Raw genomic sequence first — 25,130 nt, 5'->3', positions numbered from 1 at the left:
AGCAATGTTTTAGAGAGGAGAGGGGCTAAAATGCATGACTCTAATGTCTTTAAGATTAAAAAGAACTCTTGGAGGCTTTGGTTTTCAAGATCATGATGAAATGAGTACCTGTAATGGTGATTACAGTAGAGAGAATCGGATGTTCTCTAGCATGAACCTTCCTGAAGACAGGTTGGCCTAGCAAAAGGACAGGCAGAAAAATCAGCAGAATGGATTGCATTGATTTGCTATCAGAGCTCTGTGGAATTAGTAAGCTAAACATTAAAACCAGATGCACACATCACAAGCAATGTTAGTTTGGGGATTAAATGGTCATAGGTCACCCCTAGGTAGGTCACAGAAGGGAGTTCTGGTGGAGGTTACTGATGGAGATCATTGCTCAGAGATGAGCGAGTATTTCATGAGCCAAACCAAACTATGTTAACAAACCACCAGCCCCATGATAGTGAGTACAGCCAGATTCCTACAGGTATCTTAAATGTTATACCAAGGTCCTTCAAAGTACCGCTTCCGGAAGCATCATGGAACATCAGAAGGTATAGTGGCAGGTGTCTTGGTTGTGAAGCCAATTACTGCCAACAATATAGCCTTGAGTAGGCCATTTCTCCAGTTTCTCCCCATGTAAAATGGTGGTAATAGTACCTGCTCTATGTTACAGGTTTGTTTGAGGGTCAAGTAATACAACACCTGGGGATATGCTTACTACATTTATTTCCTGAGCAGTCTGAAGGGGAGAATGTTATGTACACCTTCAGGTTTTGCAAAGGTAGGCCATCATCACAGCAACTGTTTGGATAACCTAGGGTTAACCTAGGCCTACGGGGTTCTCATTGAACTCCTGGTTCAGCTGACTTCCAGATTCACTTGCTATTTGCCTCTACCAAGAGCTACCCATAACTGACCTGGGAATCATGAGATTCGGGATTCAGTGCCACCCCTGCCATATGCTTGTCATCTAAACTTGGGCAAGGCCTTTCTCCTCTCTCTCAGGCTTCTCAATTATAAAGTGAAGCTGAATTTGAAGGGGCTTTGTTCCTCCAGCCTACATACTGAAGTGATGAAAACATTTTCAACTGTCAGAATTTTCATAGTTTGGCTTCCTTAAAAAGGCTTGTGTCTTATTAAGTCTATTATGTGCTGAGCATAATATGATTAGAGGAGTAATATTAAATAGGTATACCAACTGATACATAATTTTAATTAGAGAACTCTATAGTTGTATATCTTAGAAGTTTTGGGGGATCAAACATACATTCTTCTCTCCATATTGAGCCAGAATACTTAATTTATTTAACTATTCATGTTTATATCGTCCAGTTTCCCCCTTCTGGGGTACTTCTCATTTTTCATTCAACTGGAATACATAATGCTGGAATTTATTAGATATATGTGGGTTTTGAGTAGAAAAGGGGTTCAATGTATAATTTCAAGATGCAGGTAGAAATAAGCTAGAGGGGAAGAAACAGGACAGTGCTAATATTTAGAGTGTTATCTTGTCATATGACTGGAAGACCAAGGGGGAATGAGATCATAGGCCCAAACAAGGGCCTTTCAATGAGGCAAGGTCTGGAAACAATAGGTAAAGATCTGCAGATTCTAAAAGCACCTCCAACACTTAATGTCCACCACTAATGAGATCTCTGAAATATTGGTATTAGGTTGTGGATCAGATGACTTTTTCAATTTCCATATATCCTGCTTCAAATTTAGATTTTCACACTCAGCTGCACAAGCCCATGGAAAAGCTGCAGGCAAACTCCCAGGGCTAGATTAATTCTTCTTACTGCCCCTGAAGTCAAAGCCTTGACTTCAAAGCCTCCAACTGACTTCAAAGAAAAGTTCTTTAGGGCTTAAAGCTGCTTTTCGCTGTAGACCTAAGTTTTAGAACTGTCCTCAAGGGCATCAGTAGAGAGTGGATTCTAAGCATTCTGGTTTGATTTAGGAAAATAAGGGTCATGTAAAGTGAGATAGTTTCTTAGAAAGTAGGAATGGACAGGCCAGTGTAGAAATTCCCAGAGTTTTTGAACATTCTCTTGTTCTAACTGCATTAATTTCAAGTCTTGGGAAGAGGTGATGGCAATAGGAAACTGCCATTTCAGATTAAAGTTTCAGCCATAGGAAGAACTTAACGAACTACATGAAATGATAAGAAACTTCTGGAGGGGGTGACTCTGTCATCTTGCATGCCAGATGTGGCCAAGTCAGGAAAAGTTGGACATTACCAGAGATATTACAGAATTTGATGCAAAGAAGTTCTGAGAAACGAAAACTAGGATCCCATTACCTGAGATCCTAGAAGAGAGGATGGTTCAAATGACATAGAACGAAGGCCCTTAAAACAAAATTTGGACCAGACGCAGTGGCTCAAGCCTGTAATCCCAGCACTTTGGGAGGCTGAGGCAGGCGGATCACAAGGTCAGGAGATTGAGACTATCCTGGCCAACATGGTGAAACCCGTCTCTAGTAAAAACACAAAAATTAGGTAGGTGTGGTGGCATGCACATGTAGTCCCAGACACTTGGGAGGCTGAGGTAGGAGAATCGCTTGAACCCTGGAGGTAGAGGTTGCAGTGAGCCAAGATCACGCCACTGTACTCCAGCCTGGTGACAGAGCGAGACTCCATCTCTCTCTCAAAAAAAAAAAAAAAAAAAAAAAAAAAAAAAATCCTGACATATTCAACAGTAAAGAAAACAGAAACATATTCAAACACGTCAATATGTTTTAACAGAGCATCTTAGTAGCCACAGGTTTTTAGTTAAGGTCTCTTTATCAGATTTCACAGGATGGAAGGTGCTGTTGGATGGTATACTATTTCTAAAATGGTAGACTTAAAAACATTATTACTTCAATTCAGTCATGAAAACTGGCTTGCCAAATTTCTACCTTCTTCAGATCTCCCAAGGCATAACTAATTTATCCTTGGGTGACAGAAAGAGTATTTACAAGGGGACCTCAAGCAGTTAAAATGAAGGAATGAGAAAAAGGAGATAAAAGTTTTTTAAAAAATGGAGTATAAATTCCTGTACTTGATTTAAAAAAAAACTTTTAGTAGTGCAGATTTGGGGAGATCTGACCCAAAAGAGCTTCAAATGAATCAGATTTAAGAAATCCAACACAAAGACTTGTCCTGTTTAACATTTTTATCCCTTTCAACTTCTGTCTCTCTGAGAGTCTATGAATCATTTTGTCATTAAATGCCACGTCTGGAGAGAAGCAGTGGAGAGCAACAGCCCATGTGAAACTGCCCACATTTAGAAAATTCTACTTTGGACAGAATCAGATTGGAACTGCTTGTTCATGAGTTTACACTAACAGTGGATTAAGTTCATCCCAATTCCCGACATAGTATTTTCATGATCAGAAATTTGAAGTATGTTTCCTTCTAAATATTTTTGTTCAGATCTCTGATTTCAAAATTTTGATATCTGCACAATATATTGGAAAAATTTGATATTGGCACAGTACATTGGAATATGTCACATACTGATACAGAACGTAGGCCATTAAAGACATCTTCAGCCTACAGCTTCAGACAAATCAGACCTACTGTTTAAATATTTCTCTCTCTCTCTCTAAATGTGCACAGATGACTAAAAGGGTGAGAAGATATTTAGAGACAACAGAGGGTGCTATAAGGAAATATCTTTGTTTTGTACACAAGAACATAGTTTTGGAGTTGTACTAAATAATGCAATCAACACAGGCTGAGTACCATTCTAAATTTAAGTGTTTGAAACTTTTTTTCATTTCTGATTTTGAGTTTTTATAGACATTTTGAGTTTTTATAGAATACTTTGTAATATACTTCAAGTGGCAGAAATATTACTCGTTACCATGTTATTAATACTAAAACCTAAGTCCCCAGAGGGACCCTCAGATTGGTGTGGTGGGATGAGGGGAATGCTCTGCTCAACATATTATATGATGTATTATAAATTATGCATTTACATACATAATTTATGAATGAAAATTTATGTGTTAAAATGATGTATTTTTATGTATTTCCTCAGCATGAATTTTTATGTATTTCCTCAACATGGCATTTATGTGTTATTAGCATCCTGAGCTTGGACCCTGGATCTATCTTGGATGTCAACTCCTATGTTTCTCTGAGGCTAGCAATTGTGCCATCTTTATTCTGGTGCTCTTAGGAGCCTCTATCAGGGAACCGTAGCTTATCAGCACTATGTGAACATGTGTAAATTGATCAGTGTCAAAATATGAACAGTTACAGTTTCTCCATATGAAATGCTTATAAACACAACACACACACGTTATTAATTTGTAAAATGTTAAATGTGTAAAACCAGCAAGAGCACACCATGTGCCACAGTTAAATATTAATGCAAGTTACGTAAGGTGTGGGTTTGGATTGATGGTTTAAGGGTATTTGGGGAAAAATAAGGAACATTAGAAAAATAGTCTTACCATACAGGTATTTTCCTTCATTAAAAGCAAATAAAAATGAGAAATGTTTTAAAATGTAATAACATCTGGTGAGAACAGACAGTAAAAGTTAGATAGCATTAGACTTGAAAAATTCATACCTGTTATTGTGAAGCCACCTAAAAAGGAAAAAAAAACAACAACAAATGTTATAATTTAACTTACATTCTGCAAAACAAATACCAGTGACATCAGACTGCCTGACAACCCACCCAAGGTACTTGCCAAATTATATTTACAATTAAGAAGACTAGGAAAACATTCATGACTGAATCACTAATCATTCTTTTAAGATTATGAGATTTAATGCACAAATTTAATTCTTGTGCATACCTAAGAAATCACTGATTTTTTAAAAGGTTGTACTAAATTAAAAATGCAATAAAAACTATTTGACCTTGACAAAGTGAGGTCAATGGCCCTAAACAACAATCTTGTTAGCAAGTCAAGAGAAGTAAAAGTCACAGAGCTACTATATCACCTGGCGGAAATGGAAAATAATCTAGAAAAATGGAAAGGAAATGCAAGAAATGAAATGCTTACCAAGCTCATTCAATAACAGGGCTGTGAAGGAAATAGACAAAGACAAACACAGAATAAGAGACCAGATGAATAATGAAAGTAAGAGGAATATCAGCAGAAAGAAATCCAGGCAGATCTGATTACAGTGGTAGGGAGCCACTGCTAAAAATGGGTATACCCCAAAGAAATATAGTGTTGGGAATATTTCTGAATAAACAATCCCAACTGAAATTTCTGAAAATGTGTGTGATTGAATACACATGTATATATGTGTGTGTGTGTATGTGTGTATATATATATATTTCACTTTATAATTTCTTTACATTTCATAAGACATTTCTAGTATATATGTTTATACCTAGAATATAAATCTAGTTTACCAAATACAGTAGAAACATTGTATGAAATTCATTCTTAACTTGATATGAGTGAGGCTTCCTCATTAAATATTGCCTGGGATTTGGTGAATCCAACGTATGGAAGCCTTAAATCATCCAGGATCTCGGATATCACAACTTTTATTCAGTAAGTATAGGTGGAACATCCTGGGAAATTCCATTTTAGGTTCCCTGCCCGGAACGGTAGTTTAGCCCAAGGTAAAGCACTATCTTGGGATGCTCTATTTGGATGATACTTTGTCCACCAAGAATTGCTTATGTATTAAAATCCTTAAAGCTTAATGGTCCCAGGAATTAACACCTATGTGTGTCCTTATCTGTGACTTCTGTAAATTATTAGATAACCAGAATCCTTCTAGTGGACATACAATCCCAGGAAACTGACAAGGCATTGGGTGGGGGGGGGAGGGGGATATATAATTTGTCTTTCAGGTTACGTGCTTTAAACCCAGAATGTACTGTAGCACTTTATTTTAGTAAAAGCAATCTTGCTAAATATATCAAATTATTTCCTGAGTTGAACATGGGAATGTTACAATTACTTTTTTGGGCCCAGTTTTCTCTCTAATGATAGTGGCATTAGAGGATACTTTCTAAAAAAAGTCAGTTATTTATAGTGACAATCCACTTGGAGGGTGTGAAACTGGATAGTGCTACTAAGGAATTTTAATTTGCTGTTACATGAGGGCATATTTTACTAAAATGGCAATTGAAAGAGCAGAATCCAATGATGCTCCTCCTTGTGATAAAGTTCTTTGGTGGAATACATTAGAAGAAAGTGCTTTCTCCTGTATGTTAAGGAGGCATTTTGGATCCCATCTTTGTAAGAAATCAGCTCAATTTTCTGGTCTCTTTTTCTTCCATCTACCATCTATGGAGCAGATTAAATAGGCTGCATTAAAACGGGTCTTGAGTGCTCCTTTTCCCATCACTCCAAAGACTCCTGTCGCCATCTTGAACTTGATTAACACAGAAACATACGTGTTTTTTTCCCACCAATGGACTCTGAGGCCACGAATGTGGGATACATTTTCCTATATGTCTACATAGCAATTAATCCTATATATTTTATTTTTCCCTCTACATGTAAAAGCATATATTTCTTACAAAGTGGCCCATCTCATCATATCATACTGTCCTCACCAATTGTTTGTATGCAATTAATAAGAGCTATTAATATGCGGTCTGTTCATTTTACACAAGTAAATCACCAGAATTCCTTTTAAAATGGCCACTATTAGAGGATAATTTTATGAAGCCCTATTAACAATTGAGAATAAGAAATCCTCTGTAAAACTGATACAAGATTGCTGTCTTTCCTATGAAATATAGGCCATATGTTAATAATCAGTAAAATCTAGTTATAAAGGACACTTTTTTTCCTATTATATATGTTAATAATTTATTCTATAAGTATCAAGAGATTTTGGAGCATAAGGCTAGGTAGGCCTTCAGCAAGGATTAAATTCTTACTGAAGGGCCTTATTCTTCTGATCAAAGAAAATTGACATGACTGTGGTTTCATAGATATGGTGCCTTTTAAATGTCGTATTTGATGATACAAAAATATGCTAAAATGAGCACTAGAATATTGAAAACACTACTTTTTAAGGATCTTTGTTCTTAATATTTTTAAACTGTGTTCTCTAAAGAAGCCTGATGATTGAATTCTGAAGTTTCCTGTTAGTTGCCATTAGGGTCATCTACTAATACTAATAAGTATTAAGTAGTTTCTTTTTTCCAGCTTTATTGAGGTATGATTAACAAGGTATTAAGCAGTCTTTATCACTAAAATTTTAGGGGAGATTTAATAATTGGAGTGACATATTAGAATAAACCGTGAGTAGTGAAAAACTAAACACATTCTTTTATATAATCATTTCTGAATTACAGAAATCCCTTTCAGTGTTATTAAATCTGGTTACAATCAAGGTTAGTTGGCATTTCCTGAAGAGAGTGGGCATTGCCTGTTGCACTTGTGAATTAGGGAAGGGAAATGAAACTGCTAAAGCTTCAAAGGCAATGAAGTATAGTACTTGGAAGCCGAGGAAGAGGAGAGAGTTAAGTGTGAGAGTAGGGAGACACGGAGAGAGAAGAGTACAATTTCTCGCTGGTATGTCTTTGTTTACTCTCACACCTTTCATTCCTCTTCTTATCCATTTTGGTTCCTCAAGCACAAGGGAGAAACTGCACTCTTTCTCATATTCCTCACGGTCAAATATTCTAATGGTAATGATCTTCCTGTGGGAACACAAGACAAAGGCAAAACAAATGGTTGGAGTCACACGCTCATGCTCTTGGTGTCCACCAAGCTGAATGTTACTGTGATGTTATGGAGGGAGAACTGGCAGCACATGGGCCTCCTGAAGTATGTAAAAGGGCATCTTGGGTACTCTTGGCTGGCCCCCATTAAGTTTTCTTTGCTAATTTATCACTTTCATGAATTATTCCTGCTTCAGTTAGTAGTCAGTAGGTACCCCAAAATAGGAAGATAAATCAGAACGTTGCCTTCCTTTTGGCATTGCATGGCATCTGCAGCCACTTTCCCAGAAATGGACACTTGATTGACTGCCCTGAAAATTAATCTCTCAGACGTTAATGTGCAGCACAACCAATGCTGGCTGATGTAGCTACAGGCCCGCCCACTGTGGCTCAGCATGAGATCTGTGCCCTGTTACATAGGTGGAGGGATGTGTGCATTGTAAGTCATGTTCTGAAGAGTGTAGGCATCCAGGGGTGGCACAGGCCAGCAGAAGCTGTTGGGCTCAGCCCTGGAGCAGCTCCCCCACCTTTCTTCTCACTCATCTCCACCAGGCGGGGCTCTCCAATCTCAAGGAAGAAGGTCTTGTTTTTCTCATATTCCTCATCATCAATTACCTTGACTGATATTGTTTTGCTGAAACAGAGAATAGAAATTGACGAACAAGGGGAAGAGGAAAGAAAAGAGAAGGAACATAGAAAAGAGGAAAGCAAGGTTAACCAGTTGCACTTTCAGACAAACAGTAATCGAGAAACTTCTGTACTGTGAGTTTTTTCTTCAAGAATGGATATCAGATAGGTATGAAAGGTCAGAGATTTCACCCAATGCATAGCTCCCCTGCCCAGGGCCACAGAATTATTTTAGGCAACATATAGCATTCAGTACTAATAGGTTTGTCATCATCATAAGGAGGAAAAGCAGAAAAACACAGATCACAATAAAAAGAAAAGAAAAACACATTAATTTAGTAAATACCTTAACCAGTGGATTGTCTAAGCTGTGCCCTGGAACTTGCTCCTTTAGAACAAGTCAAAAAATCTCATCAAGATATTAATAGAGTTATCTCTGGGCAATAGGCTTACAGGTCATTTTTTTCCTTCGTTGTGCTTTATTATAGTTCCAAATATAATATTTTTATCATAAATTGTTAATAAATGAATAAAAATATCACGAAGAAAATACAGTCAAATTATCTAACCCCCACCCAATGTCTTAGAATCAAACTCTTATTCAGGTTAGTCAGATTCTCCAGCTAGACCACAGCAGGAAGACAAACATGTTTTGTTTGTCTTTCGAAAGATGGAAGCTGTGGCCTCACAACAGCTGTTTTGAAAGTGGGGTGGCAGCAGGTGGGTGTCATGATTTGTAGTTATTTTCATTCTTCCAAAGTTGAGTTTTGACTTTCTATGAAACATGCCATTTACACTACTTTCAAACGTCACCAATACACCAAGGTGTTTTGATGAGAATTCTTCCTGTAATCCAGCCTTTAACAGTTCTTGCCTTATGGTCCTATGGCTATGAGTGACTGACAGGCAGGGAGGACAAATGCAAATATGCAAATCTCAGGTTTCCATAAGCATTCTTGATTACTCTGAAAATAAACCAACCTAAAGTTACCTTTTAATTAATAAGGGCTTAAACACTTCATATACTACAACTTATTAGAAACCTCTTAAACACTGATTTGTCTTGAAAAAATGTTTCCAATAACATTGGCCAAGAACAATTCTGATCAACGTTTTTGAAACAATGAGTGTTTGTAGACACAGAATTTTAACAGCATGGTCATTAAGTTTTTTTTAGGTCTTCTGGAAGGAAATTGGTTTATAATCTTGTTTTTATTTTATTTATCCAAGTCATTAAGTTTTCATTCTATCTATGCCTACTAATGAATATTAGTCTTCTTTCCTAGTTACTTTTAATTCTCTGAATTTCCCAGTCCCTAATGCCAAATGCTTAAGTCTTGCTTTTTGGCTTAGCATTGTAGACCTGAGACCAGATTATTGGTTCTGGTACCCTGAAACCCAATAACGTACTCTCTGTTCCTCAGCTAGAGAACACCCTTGAATGATACTCACATTCCAACGTCTCACTCCTAAAAAGCTGCAGCTCATGAAACTCCTTTCCTTTCTCATATCTGTCCTCAAATACTGACACTAGATGAACAGCTATAAGTGAGTAAAGCCACAATCATTTTTTAAAGAGTGGTTAGATATTTACAAAACTACCAACAGTATGATAATGTCCAGTTACATGTATACTATAAACAGCTCTATCCTAACTTTTAGAATTATTTTTTAAAATCACCTATTTAGTATAAAAAAATTAGCCCACTGTGACTAAACTAGAATATTTAATTTTTCCCTAAAATCCAAAAACTATAAAATATTAGAGAAGGCACAGGAGGATGGATATAAGGAATGATGATTATTTGATCATTAGAACTGAATTTGATGTTGCAAAATAGATCAAATTTACCCCACACAAAACTGCCATATGTCTATCCTCTTTGTCAACAAAACGTATGCATTTTGGGTATTCATTTCCATCTCGCAGTCTTGCAATCTTAAACTTTAGTTGTACATTTCTACAAAAACAGCATGGTGAGAGCAAAGGTAGGAAAGTGTTGATGGACAATAAAAGGTCCATGCTACTGTTCTCTGGACTTGATGGCCCAACATCCATTATCAAGATGCTTCATTGTAGGGTACATCAAACTGAAATCCCTCATTGTGAGAGTCATGTTGCAATATTCTTGTTAGCATTACTTAAAAACATCTGATGTTACATTTCTCCATCTTGTATTTGCAACCCACCCTGCATCTCATCACATATTTAATTGGATTATAGAAATAAAGCACAGTGGGGATGGTAGAAGTAGCCTTGCTAATAAGGTGAACGTTTGTGTAGAAAAGGTACCTGTTTCATGTTCACAAATCAACTTATTCACAAATAAATCAAACAACATATTATTGCTAATCCTTGGTGAATATCATAAATATTTAAATCCTCTAATGCCTTTTTTTTCTTTCCTTTCTTTCTTTCTATTTTTGAGATGGAGTCTTGCTTTTGTTCCCCTGGCTGGAGTGCAATGGTGTGATCTCGGCTTATTGCAATCTCCGCCTCCCAGGTTCAAGCGATTCCCCTGCCTCAGCCTCCTGAGTAGCTGGGATTACAGATGCCCACCACCATGCCCAGCTAATTTTTGTATTTTTAGTAGAGGCAGGGTTTCACTATGTTGGCCAGGCTGGTCTGGAACTCCTGACCTCAGGCGATCCACCCGCCTCGGCCTCCCAAAGTGCTGGGATTACAGGGGTGAGCCACCATACCCGGTCTATTTTCTATATTCTGAGTAGCTGATAAATGGGGGAAATACAGTTATATAGCTCCACACAATTTGTCTGCATATAAAATAAGCATTTATGATTTATCACTAGCATATCCCTATTCATAGGATCACAATTCTTAGAAAATTCTGAAGTACTTGATAACTATGACACTGAAAAAATCAAGGATGAAGAAAAAGAAAAAAGTACTTTTGTAGGTGCCTGGCAAATACATCTAAAATAGATGGAATTTGCATAATGGCATATCATTTCAAAATCATTAGTAATAGAATCAATAATGCTTCTGACAGGAAGAGCCACTAAATTATATATTGATTTCACTCCTCTTGCACAGTGAAGCTATTAATAGGAAACTTGATTATTAAAGGACATTTCAGTGGATCTAAAGTGGCAGGATGAAGTCAGTCCTTATGAATTAGCCCTTTAAATCAACAGAGGCAAAAAACAGAAGGCACTGATAATGTTCACCTTTTGCTTCAGAACAGAACAATTTCTCCCCTTAGCAAATGTAGTAGAGGTGAAATAAACCAATATAATTTTTAAAGGAACACATCCTTGGGATGTCTCCTTCTCACTTTCCAGAGCCTAATGCATGAAAGATATTGCCACCACTTCTTCCTTCACAGGGGATAGTATGTGAGATGGGGTTGGTTTGGTGAAGATGTCAGTTATTCTGGCTTGATAATCAGCAGAAGCATGTTCCTCACAGTTCTGCAGTAGAAAGAATCTCAAGGACTGACAGAACCTTGAATGTCCTCCAGTTGGCCCCATTGCCACACCAATACCATGTCCACAGGACTTTTGCATTGTCACAAGGACTCCAGCTCCCTGAAAACACACATCCATTTTGGCTGTTCTGTTCTGTTTACCAACAGGGAACATAGTTGTTGCTACTTCTTTTCTTTAAATTGACAGGTAAACAAAAACAAGACTGGAACTGTTGGGTAGACACAGCCCTTCATCCAAACATAATTCTTGCATTTTTACTGCACTGATTAAGAACAAATAGAAAAACTGGTATCACACAACTTCCAACTATTATAATTATTATAAAGACAGGAAAACTCACTTCTTTTTTACAACTTTTCAAATTTGAGCAGTATACTATAAAAACTAGTTTCTGGAAACTAGCAAAGCAGTTACAAATCTTACGATAGCATTAAAATATTTCTTAATATTGCCAAAATTTTTATGGAAGTACATTTTGGTTCTATTTCTAAAAAAAAGAAGAAAGATCAATTTATTTAGTGGAAAAATACTGATCATTCCTTTTGAAGTTTGCAGTGCCTTTTATTTGATGATACCAAACCAACATCTATACTTTACTTCCCAGTATCTCTCTCTCTCTTATCTTATGTGTCTCAAAGGACCCGAACACCTTCAAACAGACTACCAAGGAGTTCTTATATCTGGTTTTGACTCAGGCAGGCAGACAGAAAAGAAAGACGTGGCTTTATTAATGAGGGTTGAAGAAGAAAGTCTCTTCGAAATATATTTTAGTTTCTCATTGTTAACCCAAAGTGGTACCACAGTCTCTTTTTCAACTTAAGCCTCAATTTGTCCTTCTGTGGTTTCTTTTCTTTAAGACTGCCCTTGATGTTGGGAGAAGATGAGGAAAGGATGAACTGGAGGATTAAAGAGAAGAGACTCCTCCATTTTAGATCCTTAAACGAAAGATTTTAGTAAGGATTTCACATATTTAGATGCTTACGGTTGCTTTTTGTCTTTTAAGATTTACCCTCTCCTTAGACATACTCAGAGGCCAGTGGAATGATAGGCTCTTTGCATTTCTTAATTCACAGATCTTCATAACAGCCCAAGAAGTAATTCTTACTACCTGAGACTGACAGGGAAAACGACGACTCTCAGAGACCTTGGTAATATCCAAGGTCACAAAGTGAGTTCCTGTGACTGGCTTCAGGAACCGAAACCTTTAAATTATATGACTCAAAATCAACCAGTAGGTCCCTATTCATTCAACTGTGCAGTATTTTTATGGCCACTTTAAAGGATCTAGATCATTACTTTAATATCAAGTTTTATTGTTTCATCTTTAACAAAGAATGACTGTATGAAAATAATAGAATCTCAATTCTGTTTTTAAAAGGACTGCAGCACATGTTATATTCCATGATGGCTGCTTTAAAAAGTTAAATCATTGAGGAGATAAAGGTTTAATTAAAAAGAGCCGTGAGCATGCAATGGTTCACCAACTCTGAGAACTCTGAATAGTCAACCAGCAGTTTCAGTGTCAGCTTCACCTAAAGTGCGGGACTTGTTAGAATTGCAGAATCATAGGCTCCATCCAGGCCCACAGAATCAGAATCTGCATTTTAACAAGATTCCCAGATGATTCATGCATGTTGAAGTCTGAGAGGCACCAATCTAGAGTGGACAATGGGTTCTTGTTATTAAGTTGGATGATAAACCAAGAGGCTGGGAATAGTTGGGCTTGTGTTTTGGACCTGGCTGCATATTAGAATCACCTGCAGGATTTTGCAACCTATAAATGCCTAAACCTACTCCAGATCAGTTAAATCAAATTCTGCTTGTGGGACCCCCAGCATGAATATAGATTTTTAAAGTTTTTGGATAAGCACAGTGGCTCATGCCTGTAATCCCAGCACTTTGAGAGATCGAGGTGGGAGCACAGCTTGAGTCCAGGAGTTTTAGACCAGCCTGGGCAACAAAGTGAGATCCTGTTTCTATGAAAAGTCAAAAAAACAATACACATGCAAAAAAAACCAAACAAACAATAAAACAAACAAGCAAACCCCTCCCCCCCCCAAAAAAAAACCAGCTGGGCGTGGTGGTGCTTGCCTGCACCCCAGCTACATGGGAGGCTGAGGTGGGAGGATGGCTTGAGCCCAGGAGGTTAAGGCTGCAGTGAGATGTGATCATGCCACTGCACTCCGGAACTGCGAGACAGAGTGAGACACTGCCTCAATCAATAAAAATTTTTAAAAATTAAAAGGATTTTAGGTGCTTCTAACATGCAGCCAGGGCTTGCTTTAAAAAACTACATTAATAATATACACAAAGAATACATAGAATTGTAAGACAGTAATAGTCAAAACTAAATTTTAGATCTAATTAGCAAGGTAGGTGGAAACATGGGAAAATCATTTTGTTTTGTCTTTTACTCCTGTTCTTTTCTGGATTATAAAATGTACTTAAAGTTGTTTTCCCCTCTCAGGAAATGCTGGTCTCTGCAGGCAACCTTAATAGTACAGGTGAGAAAACACCTTTAAGGATTCAGGCATCAGAGTTTACACTCATGCACAGTGATTTCCTTCTCAAGAAAGTGATGGGAGCTCTGGTGAATGTTTTTACACAACAGTGATTATATCTGGGGAGTAGACAAATTAAGCATTTCAATTGCCACGGAAGACAGTAACGCCTCATGTCCCCGCCACAGAGCCTCTGAGCCATGTCAGTGAAGGGCCATGTCAGGAACTGGAACTTTCCCACATGTAAGCCATCACACTCCCAGACTCCAGAAAGAACTGACCCAGGACTGACCACGCATGAACCTGGCAACTTCTCTGACCATAATGAGTTTGAAATTTGATCCATAGTATACCTGATGTTAAAAACTTCAGGATAAACTGCTCCTACAGCTTTAAAAGACAAACTAACCAAAAATTTAAAAAAAAGAAATGGGCAAAGGATCTGAATGGCATTTTCCACAGAAGATAAACACAAATGGCCAATAAATACATAAAAACATGCTCCACATAATTAGCTATCACAGAAATGCAAATCAAAGCAACCGGGAGATACCATGTCACACTCACTAGGATGACTACGATAAAGAAGACAGACAATAACAAGTCTTGATGACAATGTAGAGAAATTGGAACCCTTGTACACTGCTAGTAGGAATGTAAAATAGTGCAGCCACTTTGGAGAAGCCCTCAAAAGTTTAAAAATAGAATTACCATGTGAACCAGCAATTCCACTATATGCCAACGAGAATTAAAAACATGTATTCACACAAAAACTTGTGCATGAATTTTCATCGCAGCATTATTTGTAATAGCCAAAAAGTGGAAACAACTTACGTTTATCAACTGATAAATGGATAAATAATATGTGGTGTATCCACAGAAGGGAATATTATTTTGCAATAAAAAGGAATGATGTATTGATACATGCTACAACATGGATGAACCCTGAAAACATCATTCCAAGTGAAAGAACCCAGACATAAAAGGCTATCTGTTGTGTGATTACATTTATAGGAAAAGTCCAGAATAGGCCAATCCAGATACAGAAAGCAGATTAGTGATTGCCTAGAGCTGGGGACTTGGAGACAAAAGGCCAGGTGGGGTGGAGGGAGTTGGTGACTGCTGATGGGTCACCTTTCCCTATACGACTATAATCATAAGGAGGTCTGCTGCCTTTGCAAAGTCAATAGCTCTGTTCATATCACCTTGAGCATTCTCTAGTTCTTTTGTTGGCATTTACTTCTTTCTACATACAAGAGATGATAAGCTTGCCATGGGTTGCCTTTGTATCATTTGGTTTAAATTCCTGGTGCATTTTAAGCCTTTTTTCCTTTCACAAGTTGATTGGTGAGTTACTTAGTGATTTGGGGTTAGGGAAAGGAAGGAGCAGTCAGAGAAGATCCATGCATATATTATCATTTTCTGTTAAGTGACCCAAATCAACTCCTCCGTCTAGTAAATGTTTCAAATGGAATAAGGACAGGTTGCTATTCATATTATTTCCACTAATATTTTTACATCATTTTTAGATTACTGGTGAGATATTTTGGGCATGGATTCAACTGGGGATTTGCTCAATATCCCATGCTAGGATAGTCACAGAAATAGGACTGAGTCATGACTTAAATCTATTGTTTCCTTTCTCGAAATCTTGAGAGAATTAATCCTGAACTCACATTATCCAGGTTTGTAACTTGGCTCTGTTACTTTCTAGCTAAGGTATTTGGGTCACTTCTGGCATCTTTCTAAACATCAATGTTATAATCTATCAAATGAGGATAATAGAACTCACTTCACAGTGATTATGATGTTCACAGTGTTGTGATGATCAAATAATAGGTATCATCATTTATCAAATGTGGATAATGAAATTCACAGGTTGTTGCAAAGATTAAATAATATATTGTACGCAAAAATTATTTTGCAAAGAGTTAATGAAATGTTAGGTGCTGTTGTTATTAGTTGAAAAGGAGTGGCTCGTTTTGCAGTTCTTACCTGCCTGTTTACCCAGTTACTAAAAGGGGCAATTGGTAGATGGTAGAGCTGGGGGTCAGGAAATATTCAATGGAGTAATAAGCAATACCCTCAAATTCATTTTCATATATAACTTTGGATCAAATCCCATATAATGGGGCATCCAAGTCCATAATGTGAAACTCAAGAACACAAGGAGCACAGCTCTGCCAGGTTCTCACTCACCACTAGCTGGATACACACAGGGATCTGAAGTCATGCTTTTCCTGGAGCTCCTGCTATGAAGCCTAGCCTGACAAATGGTGGTGGTGCTATTCTGTAATTTAAATAGACTCCAAGGACAAGAGTTGTTAAAGTAGCTAAACCAAAGTAATTCTCCAAGAGGCCTTGTCATCCATGCCCTGATCTTTTGGTATTGTCAAATGGTTATTGAAATCATTGCTTCAAGCAGAGCAAGAGACAGGGACAGCTAAACTCCTACTATTCCCAGGGAGACCAAGGGAGCTTTAGAGAGCTCTGGAGTTAGGGTTTTCTAACATAACCTTGCCCTATTTTTTTTCCTCTGCCCACTATGGAAACTTAGTGGTAACCAATTCATTTTGTCAAATGCAAAATAGGAATAAATTTAATTCTTTAGTTTTTGTTTTTAGCAATCAATTGTCAGTGTTAGTCTCAAACAAACAAATCTTTGAGCTACTTTTCTGTCCCTAGAAGACATTCTGGTTGACCACTTCAAAGAGATACTACAGGGATCCGTAATTATTATTTCAATAAATAATAGGCTAGTCAGTCTAATATCCCCACAGTGTTCTATCCTATGATGGTAGGTTTCAGAGAAGATCTGGTGAGTAAGTTTACTAAGACAAAATTACATGGGTGTATTAAAAATTGACCATAGTTTTGTGATATATAAAATTTATACCTTACCATTGCTTCACTCTTCTGCAGTTCATAAACTTCAGCCTTAAGGAGGGTAAAGCAATAAGGATCTTGGGTCTGTTACCTACACATGCCTGCTGAGACAATTTCTCTGCTCAGTGAAAATTAAAGTGGATCAAGCATAGGGTACCATGTTGAAATATGGCAAAATAGATGCAAATTTATGTTTTACTGTTTAAAAATATTGGCATTGTGCAAATTCTATGAGAGGATCACATTTAACAAAATGATGGCAGACTCTTGGCATTGTAAAACTTATTAACTTATAAGACTACATATTTGTCTATAATCTGAGATCTTTACTCCTTGAATGCAGATTCTCTAGAAAATAACATTTTAACAAATTTTTCAAAGTTTAAGGTAACATTCAGAACAATTTGTGGCAAACAGCATCTTTTCTAGAAAGGAAACACATCAACATCTTTGTTTGGTTCAGTTTTAGAAAGATCAGCTCTCCATTTGCCACTGCCTATTATGATAATTCAGAATGACAATGAAATCGATGCTGCTGGATTTCAAACAGACTGCTGGTTGCCCATCCTTTTCAAAAGCTCTCTTCATCTTGAACATTTTAAACATTCCTGGATTGTCATCAGACTCGTTCCAGAGATTATTTGTACCTTTGGTCTTTCTTCCTATGTTACGTTTCTTTTTTCAAAGTAAAAAGTGTCAAGGAAAACACTGGAAGGACTTTACTCCTGGAATGTTATAGGACAGCAGCTAGAATATGCTGAAAGCATCTCTGTCAGAAGAGGTCAGCTTTAAAATAAGAACACCAAGAAATAAGCTGGGCTTTCTTAAGTTTTAAAATTCATATTCTCTTTCTCTCTTTTCCCTCCTTTCCTTTCTGTGTCCCTGGCCACAAAATACACAGTGGCAAATCAATCTCTGTCTGTATGTACTCTTAAAGATGGGTGCCAGATATTTTCTTGAACATGGCTAAAAGAAACCAATAATTCATGAATTGATGCTGATGTTTAAATTTCACATTTTAATTTTATGTCTAATATGTTATTGTTTTTTCACATTAGGAGACAAGAGAATAGGACCTTAGGTATTGGTAAAGCTAATTTACTAATATCAAGGCGTAGACTAGTAGAAATCAATATCAGATTTTTCTTTAAGTCAAATTTTTGGTGTATCCCTTTGGCTGTTGCTTTTCCTGATAACCTGGATTAAACTAAACTTGATTCTAAATAGACTTACGTCCTTGTTTATATGAAACATCATAAACTGCCAGAAGGAACAATAGTCCATATTAGCAAGCTTATATTCCATGGGTTCTTTCTCACTAAATACAATTAAAATAATGTGGATTGCTTTAGGATAATGTATATTCTTTTAAAGGATTTTCCTGCATATTATTATTAATTATTGAGACGGAGTCTCTCTCTGTTGCCCAGTCTGTAGCACAGTGGTGTGATCTTGGCCCACTGTAACCTCTGCCTCCCAGATTTAAGCAATTCTCCTGCCTCAGCCTCCTGAGTAGCTGGGACTACAGATGCATGCCACTGCACCCGGATAATTTTTGTATTTTTAGTAGAGATGGGGTTCCACCATGTTGACCAGACAGGTCTCGAACTCCCATCCACCTCAGTCTCTCAAAATGCTGGGATTACAGGTGTGATCCCCTGTGCCTGGCCCATTTTAAAGTAATACTTGCTAATTGTTGAAAATTTGACAAATGCAGAAATGAAGAAAAAGTCGCCCATAATCCTATCACTAGAAATTAACATTTTAAAATGTTTGGTTTTAGTTTTTAATGAAATTGCCAAGAATATTATGAAGTTTTGATATTTTTCTATGGATGAGCTACTTGGGCTTAGCTCTTTTAGAGACCAAAGTTTATTTTCCCTACAATCCTCCTCACATGCTTGGGCCCCACCCTGGACTCTTAATGTAGAAGGTAACGTTCCCCATCTTGTCTTTCTATTGGCTTGTATGGAAGTTCTTGTCTGAATTCTGCCATATGGAAAATTTGCACGTACATTTTTAAAAGGAGAAATTTTCTCCTTGGTCATTACTAACCTTTTGGCTGGTTTTGCTGGAAAAGTTTTCAGGATTCATCTGCCAATGTTGTTTGCCTAGAAGGCCATTCTGGCTACCTCGCTAAGCATCTTGTTTGTTCTGTAACAAATAATTCTTCATGCTAAATCACTCGCAAATGCCATGGTGCTTAGTGCCCTTCTGCTAATCACTCATTCCCAAGTTTGTCTTCAAAATAGCATTAGTTGTTTTCCACTTAACTTCAGCCATCATCTTCCGAAGCCCTCCACTTTTCAATCTAGAAGCACAATCTCTCAATCCTTAATCACAGAAATCTCCCTGTTCACTTCTCATTATACACATAAGCAAACTGAGACTCAGTGAAATTAACCAATGCCTCAAAGCTAGTGGATGCCAGAATCAGGATTAAAACTCATCTTCAGACTCCGAATCCACATCTGTTATTTGTTTATCTGCCATTATCCTAGTGTTTTTCTTCTCGATGCTGCTAAAATCGAACTCACCACTCTTCATAGAAAACTTTTCTTTTTCTCCTCTCTTTTGAATTAAGTAAAAATCGATGCTGATAACAGAAAGAAATGCGTGATTTTCTTTGGTAACTCATTGTCCGCCATGCTGAGGGATGCCTTATAAATTCAATGGCTCACGCAATGGAAACAAATACTTCCTTTAGTAAGGATGGCTGTGTTGAATCATGGCCTGAAAGATCTTTGACCTGAAACAAAACTAGGACATCCACAGAAACACTACATAAAGAGTTCAGGTAAAATAATAGTCAATCAAAATCAACTCCTTGTCTTATTATTATTCCCAAGTCTTCTGGGCATCACACTTAGCAGTTGCCCTTCTCTCTACTTTTCTTCTTTCTTCAAACAGAGTTATGGTATGCAGCCCCCTCTACCACTAGACGTGGTCAATGATTGTGTGTGTGTGTGTTTTCCCCTTAGACAATCTATTTGCACTTTTAAGGGAATATTTGTTTTCTAATTCAAAAGGGGTAATTGTGAAAAGAACTGGCTTTGCAACAATATGGTAAGCTTGTAGGCATGGTGAGTAGTGTGCCTCTATATGGTGAAATACTTCTTGAATGTCTAATCCCAAACAAGTAACAATTAAATATAGTATATACTACAAGTTAAAAGTTACTACCAACAAAATATCAAGGACATCAATACACCTCCTGTTTTTTTGCTGTTACTTTCTACTACTTGCAAAGTCCAGTGATACACCCACTAACTGTGGACTCTGAATGTTTAAATCTTTTCTGGGTATTCCATTTGGCTTAAAAACACATCAGTTATCATTTTGAAGCTCATATTCTTGATAGAAGGGATCCAAACACTTTATAGGTAAGCATCACAAGATAAAATCTGCAAGACAATTTAGCTATTTACTGGTACTTGCAATTTAAAGCTTAAAATTAAAATTAACCAAAACCAGAACAGACTTTATTGGGTTTAAACTAAAAATGTGTTTTGCTTTCTTTCCCTTTTTTTGTTTCTTGTTTACGATGGAAGTTTCCCTAGTTAGACTTTATAGAACCAGAGCAGGTTTACAGAATGCAAATAATGACACTGTTTAACAAAATTGAACCACTGGACCAAAGAGTGAGAAAGTATTTGGTGAGCAATTCCTGGATTAATTACAGGCCTCTGATGAGCTACATTTAATGTGCACATTGATTGTAGGGGAAAACCTGTAAATAAGCTTTGAAAATTTTTTTAAATTTTACTACGGATCACATGTAGTTCAGTTAGCGTTCAAAAAAGCAAATCTTCACCCCTATTTCAGCTTTTGACCCAGACATAATCTTATAGGGAAAGGTTGTTGTTTTGAGGATTTTTATTAGTTTGTAAATTTTGTAGGAAGTCTGTACTTTTGTTCAGAGAATCGTGTAGGTAGAGAGAACCTATGGGATCTAGATTTGCATTTGCAATAGATTTATAGCTTTTAGCAGTATCATTTACTCACTTCATCTTTCAATTTAAATATAAAATAAGACAAATTATACGTAACCCACAAGGTTAATATGGAAAACAAAGTAATTTATATGAAAGATTATTTTCACACTTTAAGCATTTTCACATGTGCTTTCATTATTATCTAACTTAATCTCATTCTTGCAACTGACCAAACTTAGACATCTTGATTCCAACAATCTTTCCAGTAAGCTAAAGCTTCTTCAGCTGTAATTCAAAAATATATATGGGGCATTAATATGAATATTAAAATATTCATTTTGGAAAATAAGAGTTTTCTGTGTGAATGAAAAAGCCATAATATCTGACACCTAACCATGGATCTCCTTTTAGAGGTTTTTTTACATTTATATAACTAAAGTCTTTCAAAATTATAGCAGCAGATACAATTGACTGCTAGAACATGAACAAATGCTTTATTAAATATTTATAATTTTAACATTTCTATTAACTTTAATCATGGTGGAATTAAGTTTATCTTATAATATATGGAACACTAAAGCAAATGGAGAAATACGGGAAAGCTTTGCAGGGCATCTCAAGGGCAGGTCTATGTATAATGAATAAATCCTATTCAATAAAATATACAGTTTTAGTTTTTATATTATTTAGACCAGGAAACCCTTAGAAGATTATTATATATTTTCCCCTACATATTAACTTGCTGTCTTGGTGTTATATTTGTTGGTCCTGAATATTTTTTTTTAATTGAGTTACTTTGAGTTTGTAGAATCATGAAAATTCTCTTAATAGCTGTAATTAAATTGCTTTCACAAAGTTAGACTTCCTGAGATACAGATTCAAAGGTTGGTGAGACTGGTAATGGAACTGAAGAGAATCCATGGGAATACAGTGCTGGGTCTTCAGACCCCCTAAGAATATCAACTGTTCAGGCAGTACTGTCTGTATTCAACAGTAACCATGCCGCCACGGGATAGGACAGCATTAACTATGTGTGCATTCCCTGTGACAGTGAGCACAGTGCTGGCATAGTGTTTGTGTAATAAATGGTTTTGGTTGACTCACTGTCTGTACTTGAGTTTGTGCCAATCGATCAAGGTATCTTACATTTCTTAGTAAAAGGCAGCTCACATATGTTTTGGATAAAAAGATAGGGTTCTTAATGTTGATCTCACCATGACAGTAAGCAAAATGAATGGTGTGTAGGTGATTCAAGCTCATGACTTAGACATCATGAGGAAGGGCAAAATGAATTTATCAGACACATTTTAGATTCCTGCAATATGTTATTCCATTCAGCCATTCTACAAACCCTTACTGAGTATCCAATTTTTGTGGCAGGCCCACATTAGGCATTGGGGATAAAAAGGAGTACGAATTCACAGCTTCGAGAAGGGATAGACATGTAAACCAAAGATTATGCACCTCCATGTGTGTTAATTGTAAGTATGGGCTCTGTGCTCTGTGAGCACAATGGGTGGGGAAATAAACAGAGTTGGAAAGGCATGGCATGTTTAAGAAGCATCAGGTTCTATCTGACTTATGTTTATGGTATGCACATGTAAGTGGTAGAGGGTTGATGGGAGATGAGTCAAGAAAGACAGCTTGGAGACAGGAGAAATGCTAAGTCATGTGGGCATAATTTTGTAAGAAGCCAATGGGCCTTTTTGATTATGGACTGCTATTATCCAATTTAACTTTAACTTTTACTACAATCACTCTAACTCTGGAATAAAGCTTGTATTGTAGTGAAGGAGAGGGGGCAGGGAAGCAGATGTGGAGAAGATATTATCTCCTGGACTGGCAGAGCCTAAAGTCCCTGCCTGAATAATTAGCCAGGTACCCCTCTAGCAGCATGCTTTAAAGAAGTGTCTGGCCTCCTATCTCCAGTCTAGATCTGTCAAAGCTGAATAAATAGAGAAAAGCTACTTTAATTTCTTTTGTGAAATTTCTTTTTCCTGAAAACTTGACTGTGGGTTAGAGAAAACAAGTTGAAATTGCATGAAATGCTTTCTCTGAATTCCTCTGCCAAGATCAATTTGTTGTAGCATGATGGAGGTAGTAAAATACGAATTCTGCTAGAGAAAACATCATGAGATTGTAAAACTGACCTGATTTTCATGAAAAGAAAATCTATCTACCATAAATTCAGATCTGAGCATGTATTTCATTTTATTTTTATCAACCATGAGTAGGTTTGGCAAGCCTTATGACAAAATGATATCTGGGCATATATGTTAAGTTTTTAAATGAAATTATCACAAACTAAGGTCTCAGGTTAATGAATTACATGGAAAATTGCTATCACATTACATTATCTTCTACAGTATTGGCAGGAGGACTGGTGAGAGAATTACAACCAAGATGATATAATGAAATGAAACTTTACAAGTTGAGGTGTGGGAAAGGGTAAGAGAATATCATTCTTCTGATAACAGTGAGCAATCACTAAGAAAAATGACTCAGGTTACTCAGTAAGCAATGTGTGTGTGTGTGTGTGCGCAAAGAAAACGAGAGGGAGAAGGAAAGACAAATTGAAAGGTAGAGATAGAATAAAATGTCTTGAGTTTTATGATGAGAAATAGCCACTTAATATTGGACGCATTAATAAAATTAATAGCACCAGTTCCTTGCCCTTCTTTGTGTTAAGCAGATAGGAGCAGTGAAAGGTTGAAGGCAAAGGTGATAGCAAGGGTTTAGGTAGCAGCAGTTATGTCATATCCTAGGGCCAGGCCTAGGACCACACAATGGGATGAGACAGACTGGAAGAGGCCAAGACTGGAATTCACCTTGCCTGCTGGAGTACAGCAGGGAGTAGGATATCAGGGAGTCTGTACAAAGCCACCAAAGATGGAAGGTCCATTCCGAAGAAACAAAACATAGAACCCAGAAAATATGGAAATCTAGATTACATAGAAGCCAGGTAAGCCACTGGGTGAGATGGGCAAGAAAGCATGGAGCTGAGTGATGTAGAATGGAGGATAAAACAGGACAGAGGGCTGCTCATAGCATCATGTAGCAGAGTTCTGTCATCATCTGTTCTCCAAAGTGACTGATCACAAGAAGAATGTGCCTTCATTTAGGATGAACTGAAGTCTTGAAGTCAACACAGGGAAGCAGAAACCAGAGAGAAAATCAAATATTTCAGGCAGATTTCAGGAATCTAGTAGTTTACTGCTTTTTTCTTTTTTTTTCCCTGAGTATCTGGAAGAACATGTGAGATATGCAGAAATTTGACAGTAAAGTATCTGGTAAATGAAAGACTGGACTTTTGGAACTGGAGAATAGTTCAGAGACCGATGATCAACAGGCTCATTGTGATGCTGAGGCTCAGAGGAGAGCTAGGCTAGGGCTTGTGAAGTTCCTCCTGCCTAAAGTCACGGTGGAGTGGGGCTGAGAAAATTGGTTGGGATCAGTCCAGACTTGTGGAGAATCGGAGGAAAGGAATGAAGCTGAGAAAGAATCTGGAGAAAAATTGAAACTTTCTACCTGCTTCCTGTCAAATCTCTTCTGTATGACTATATCTTTATGATTATCTATAACTTCTATTAATTATTTAAGTAAATAGTGTTTGCAAGGGTCTGAACATGGGAGAAGGATAACAATATGGGCGGTGAGGGAATCTTGTGGGGAGAAGATAATTCTTATCTTGATATATTTAATCCAAGTCATGATGGGAAATGTCTTATAGAATGTATATTAATAGAATATTTGTGCATAACAGATCCGGAGGTGAAGATGAAATATCTGGATGGCAAGACTCTCTATATATTTGTCATACATTTTGAAGTGGTAATTGAAGGCACTGATGTGAGCTAATAGACTTTTTTCCAAAGGAGTGACCTTAAAAGAAAAATCAAAGCAATGTGAAATCCAATACTGTAATAATATCACTGGTAAGAATGTAAAAGAGTAAAGGGAGGTGGGGAGAAGGGGAGACCGAGAGGGGTGAGTTACAGGAAGGCTGAGAAATGCTAGGGTCCTTGAAGCTTAGGGTAGGATGTCTTTCAACTTAAAGGAGGAAGTGCTAATATTTTAAAATCAGGAGACTAACAACTTGATGG

At 37.1% G+C, this 25,130-nt stretch overlaps 1 protein-coding gene across 30 annotated transcripts in view; it reads right to left on the bottom strand.

Annotated features, from left to right (window-relative positions):
• Positions 1 to 25,130, bottom strand: part of SLC8A1 (solute carrier family 8 member A1) — a 395,108-nt gene that overhangs the window by 57,535 nt on the left and 312,443 nt on the right. For 9 of the 30 annotated variants that reach the window (XM_065527144.1, XM_015433734.3, XM_015433735.3 and 6 more), the window contains 5 exons: positions 8,156 to 8,262; positions 4,990 to 5,010; positions 4,548 to 4,565; positions 4,429 to 4,443; positions 109 to 177 (listed from right to left, as the gene is read on the bottom strand). In XM_065527144.1, the coding sequence (XP_065383216.1) occupies positions 109 to 177; positions 4,429 to 4,443; positions 4,548 to 4,565; positions 4,990 to 5,010; positions 8,156 to 8,262 (230 nt within the window). Of the gene's footprint in view, positions 1 to 108; positions 178 to 4,428; positions 4,444 to 4,547; positions 4,566 to 4,989; positions 5,011 to 7,503; positions 7,608 to 8,155; positions 8,263 to 25,130 lie in introns of those variants that run through there. The other 21 variants (XM_074011917.1, XM_074011918.1, XM_065527149.2 and 18 more) reach the window with 11 other exon arrangements.

The sequence above is a fragment of the Macaca fascicularis genome, chromosome 13 (genome assembly GCF_037993035.2).
Source record: "Macaca fascicularis isolate 582-1 chromosome 13, T2T-MFA8v1.1".
In the NCBI taxonomy this organism is placed as follows: Eukaryota; Metazoa; Chordata; class Mammalia; order Primates; family Cercopithecidae; genus Macaca; species Macaca fascicularis.
This window is presented reverse-complemented; position numbering and strand designations above follow the sequence as displayed.